This window comes from Sylvia atricapilla, chromosome 22 (assembly GCF_009819655.1).
Source record: "Sylvia atricapilla isolate bSylAtr1 chromosome 22, bSylAtr1.pri, whole genome shotgun sequence".
In the NCBI taxonomy this organism is placed as follows: Eukaryota; Metazoa; Chordata; class Aves; order Passeriformes; family Sylviidae; genus Sylvia; species Sylvia atricapilla.
The window spans coordinates 6,930,470-6,933,909 of NC_089161.1; the positions used below are offsets into that span (position 1 = coordinate 6,930,470).

The following is a 3,440-nucleotide window of genomic DNA, read 5'->3' on the forward strand; positions in this document are numbered from 1 at the left end:
AGGATATGAGCTCCAGCTGCCCCGTGGAGGTGAAAATTAGGAGAACAGGGATGTGATGCACATGGAAGCGCTCAGGGACCACCAGCAACTTTAATCTCCCCCAATGGCAATTGCCATTCTCCTCTCCACCCTGAGGCATTGCAGCATTTCAATGCTGTAATGCCCCCCATCTGCACCACCCAAAGACCCCAAAACAACACCAAAAATAGAAAAACCTCTTTATTAACATTGGTGGTGGTGGCAGGAGTCTGTCCTACAGCCCTGGGGGCTGCTAGTGCTGAACCATGTTCCTGAGCTTGTCCCAAAAGAAGAGGCTGAGGACGGTGTGGGGGCCGAGGCGGAAGTAGACAGCGCCAATGCCCTTGTACAAGCCCAGCAGCCCCTCTTTGTTGGAGATTTGCACGATACAATCCAAAAAACCTCGGTAGAGCTTGCCCTGGGGAGAGAGGAGCCAGCTGTGTACCCCTGCTGGATGCAATCCTGGGAAAAGTGGCGTGTCGCCAGTGCCATATCCGGATTGGCCTTACTGTGCCGTCGGCGTGCACTGGCTGGTTGTAGAGACGGGTGCTGATCACGTCAAAAGGTGTCATTGCCACAGCCACAGCCACACTGCTCACCATGGCCCCCGCCAGCACTGCTGCCCAGCTGCCCTTCCTGAACCACTGCAGGAAGCGCCGGCATCAGCTCTTCCCAACAGTACAAGGGAGCATGGGGGGCCGGCGGCGGCCGGATCCAGCACATTTCCCTCTCACCTGGCGCTCGCAGACCCAGTCCTTGGCGGAGGCAAAGGTGGAGAGCTGCACAGCCGAGCCAATAGTCACACGGGGCACGGCACCTGTCACTCCTCGCCACAGCCCCACCACCCCGTGCTGCTGGTAGATGCTCTTGAAAGCACTGGTGATGCTCTGGGAAAGAGAGGAAATTGAGGAAAATGGGAAAAAACAGGAATGGTGCATCCTACCCGGCGAAAATTTCCCACCACCGCTGGTCACTGGTGACACAAAGCCACTATTGGCTTTGGAGAGATCTCAGGGGGAGTCTGGATTCTCCTGATTCAGTATCACAGCCCCACGTGCCTGTCACACCCCCTCTGTTCTCACACTGTTATTTATAGCATCATTACCGGGCCAACCAGCCAAACAACAGCTTTAAATTCCTGCTGACCAAAATAGCATCGTCCCCACTGGGCCCCGAGCATGAACGGACAAGGTCCCACCAAATCCTCTGTGTCCCCCCACTCTAACCCTGTCCCCACTCACCTCATGGTTGTGCTGGTGGCCCACGGCCATGGCCGACACTGTCTGGGCTTGAAGGTGGGTCTTGACCTTGGGGGAGACAATGCCAAGTAACAAAACCCTCCAAAGCCCCCACTGGGATCGGCTATGGTCCCCGATCTTCTTCTCAGCAGATTTTGAGGGGAAGTTTCAGCCTCATCGACAGAGGTGGAAGACAGCTGAGTAGCCAAGTGGTAACTCCTGACTTTGAATCCCGTTTCTTTTACCTCTCTCATCCAGCACAAAGAGACCCTGTACACCCCCACTGCAACCTCAAAAAACCGGGGAAACCCTCTAAAATGGGAGGGGGGAAACCCCCGCAATTTCTTTTGGGGTCAATTCCTTATGGGAGAGTTCTCTGCTGGTTTTCTGAGGGAGATTTGGGGGAGAAAGCAGGGGGAGAGCATGCACAGCGCAGCCCCACGTTGGGGGGCAGGGTGTGTGAAGCAAAGCAGGGGAAGAGAGAATGCACCAAGCCAGTGTTTATAGGATGCAGGCAAGATGCCGAACCTTTTCGGGGGATCCCCAAAACACACCCGCCCCCCCACTCCACGGCCTTGGGGCGGAGCAGCACTCACCAGGTACGCGGGGCTACCCACGATGGCTCCCACCGCCCCGGCAACGGCCCCGGCGGCCACAGTCCCGCCGGGATACCCGGTCCAGCCAGCGTCCTCGGCGTGCGAATAGCAGTAGAAGCGGACGCCGTTCATGAGTCCCTGGTAGAGCAGCCCGGCCGCCAGCCCCTTCTGCAGCCCCCCGAGCCCGTCCGCCCGGCACACGGCCACGGCCGCCCGCAGCACCCCGCGGTAGGGCCGGGGGTACGTGCCCGGGGCCTGCAGCTCGCCCTGCAGCTGCAGCCGCGTCTTCACCACCTCCAACGGGTTGGTGAGGAAGCAGGCCAAGCAGCCGGCCGTGGCCCCAAGCACCAGATCGGTGGCCGGGGGCACCCCCCCGGCCTGGGGGCTGTTTTGGGGGGCGCACGGGAGTTCTTGCTGGGAGTCGGAAGGGCAGGGGGCGAGGGTCCCCGCCGCCATCCGGCACCTGCCCGCGGGGGCGGCCCCAGGCTCCACCTTCCCGAACAACCGCAGGGAAAAAAAATCCGAGGGTAGCGAGTGAAGGAGCGCCGCCTCCTGTAAACCAAACCCCCCCTTCCCAATCCAGCCCCCAGTTTGGGGATGGGATGTGAGGCAAAGGTCAGGCCTGGGGGTGCGGGCACCGGCAGAGACCAGCGCGCCCCCGGCAGCCGCGTCCAGCCGAGGCCGGTCTCGCGTGACGGAGCTGCCCCGGGGCAAACAGGGAAAAGCAGCAGGGAAAAAAAAAAAAAAAAAAAAAAAAAAAAAAAAAAAAAAAAAAAGGCGGAGTAACATTGAAACAGAAACGGAGGGAGAGGAATTTTTGGGGGCACACGCAGTCACCCCTCACACCGTGGGGAGGGAGACTGGAAAACTCGCTGCGCTTGTGGCCTTCGCTGCGGCGGGAGGCACTTGCAGGGGTCTCGCCCGCCTCTCCCGGTGCTTTGAAATTGGAGCTTCCCGCGGAAAAATGCTGCGGGGGCCGGGGGATATCGGTGTCCCGCCCCCCGCCGTGGATTCCTATTTTTAGGGCAGCGCAGGGACTCCCTGGGCCCCGGCTCGCCCCATGTCCGAGGCACTTCGGTAGTTACTGAGTGGGGAGGACGTGTGAACCCCCCATATCCCAGACTCCTCCCCTGCCAGTGGCTGCCTCATCCCCAATATCCTCCCCCTGACAGTGGCTGTCCCAGTCCCAATATTCCCCAACACATTCGTTTTGATGTCAGAAGTCAAGGAGGGTCAATTGGGGGACAGTAGGTGATGCTGGGGGTTGGTCCAATGGCTGTTTCTTTCTTGTCTAGACTGGACTAGATCTCCCAGATCCAGGGGACTGGCAGTATCTCTTGGATCCAGAGATAAGAAACGACAAAGCATGAAGACTCTGTGTCCTGATGGGTAGTTCCTAGTTGAAGCCACAAACGTGTCCCACCGCAGGGTTAACGCTGCTGTGGTTCAGGGAGGAGCTGGAGGTGCACGTCCTCCCCTCTTTTCATCCAAATACCCCCTTCTCCCTGTCCCAGAGCCATTCCACAGGCTCCAAAGTGATGGCAGGAGCAGCAGCCCCTGGGGCAGAACCTGGCGTAAGGGCCAAGGC

General features: G+C 59.3%; 1 protein-coding gene across 3 annotated transcripts; it reads right to left on the minus strand.

Moving 5' to 3' along the window:
* Window positions 1-14: 14 nt before the first annotated feature.
* SLC25A34 (solute carrier family 25 member 34) lies at window positions 15-2,588 on the minus strand. Of its 3 annotated transcripts, none has more exons than XM_066334464.1 (5): window positions 1,853-2,588; window positions 1,260-1,325; window positions 753-905; window positions 528-662; window positions 15-455 (listed from the first exon to the last, which is right to left on the minus strand). In XM_066334464.1, exons 1-5 carry the CDS (start codon window positions 2,306-2,308, stop codon window positions 72-74), a joined length of 1,194 nt encoding a protein of 397 aa, XP_066190561.1. In that variant the 5' UTR covers window positions 2,309-2,588; the 3' UTR covers window positions 15-71. The 3 variants fall into 3 exon arrangements, with proteins under 3 accessions (XP_066190561.1, XP_066190562.1, XP_066190563.1); XM_066334465.1 differs by having other exon boundaries at window positions 207-436; window positions 1,853-2,587; XM_066334466.1 differs by lacking the exon at window positions 528-662 and having other exon boundaries at window positions 207-436.
* Between the last annotated feature and the right edge of the window lie 852 nt (window positions 2,589-3,440).

Bases quoted from the DNA above. Each gene is read 5' to 3' on its own strand.
- SLC25A34 (XM_066334464.1), bottom strand. From the start codon at position 2,308: ATGGCGGCGGGGACCCTCGCCCCCTGCCCTTCCGACTCCCAGCAAGAA. The intron at 906-1,259 runs GTGAGTGGGGAC...TCTCTTTCCCAG, and splicing joins GCCACCAGCACAACCATGAG to AGCATCACCAGTGCTTTCAA. The intron at 663-752 runs GTGAGAGGGAAA...CGCTTCCTGCAG, and splicing joins ACTGGGTCTGCGAGCGCCAG to TGGTTCAGGAAGGGCAGCTG.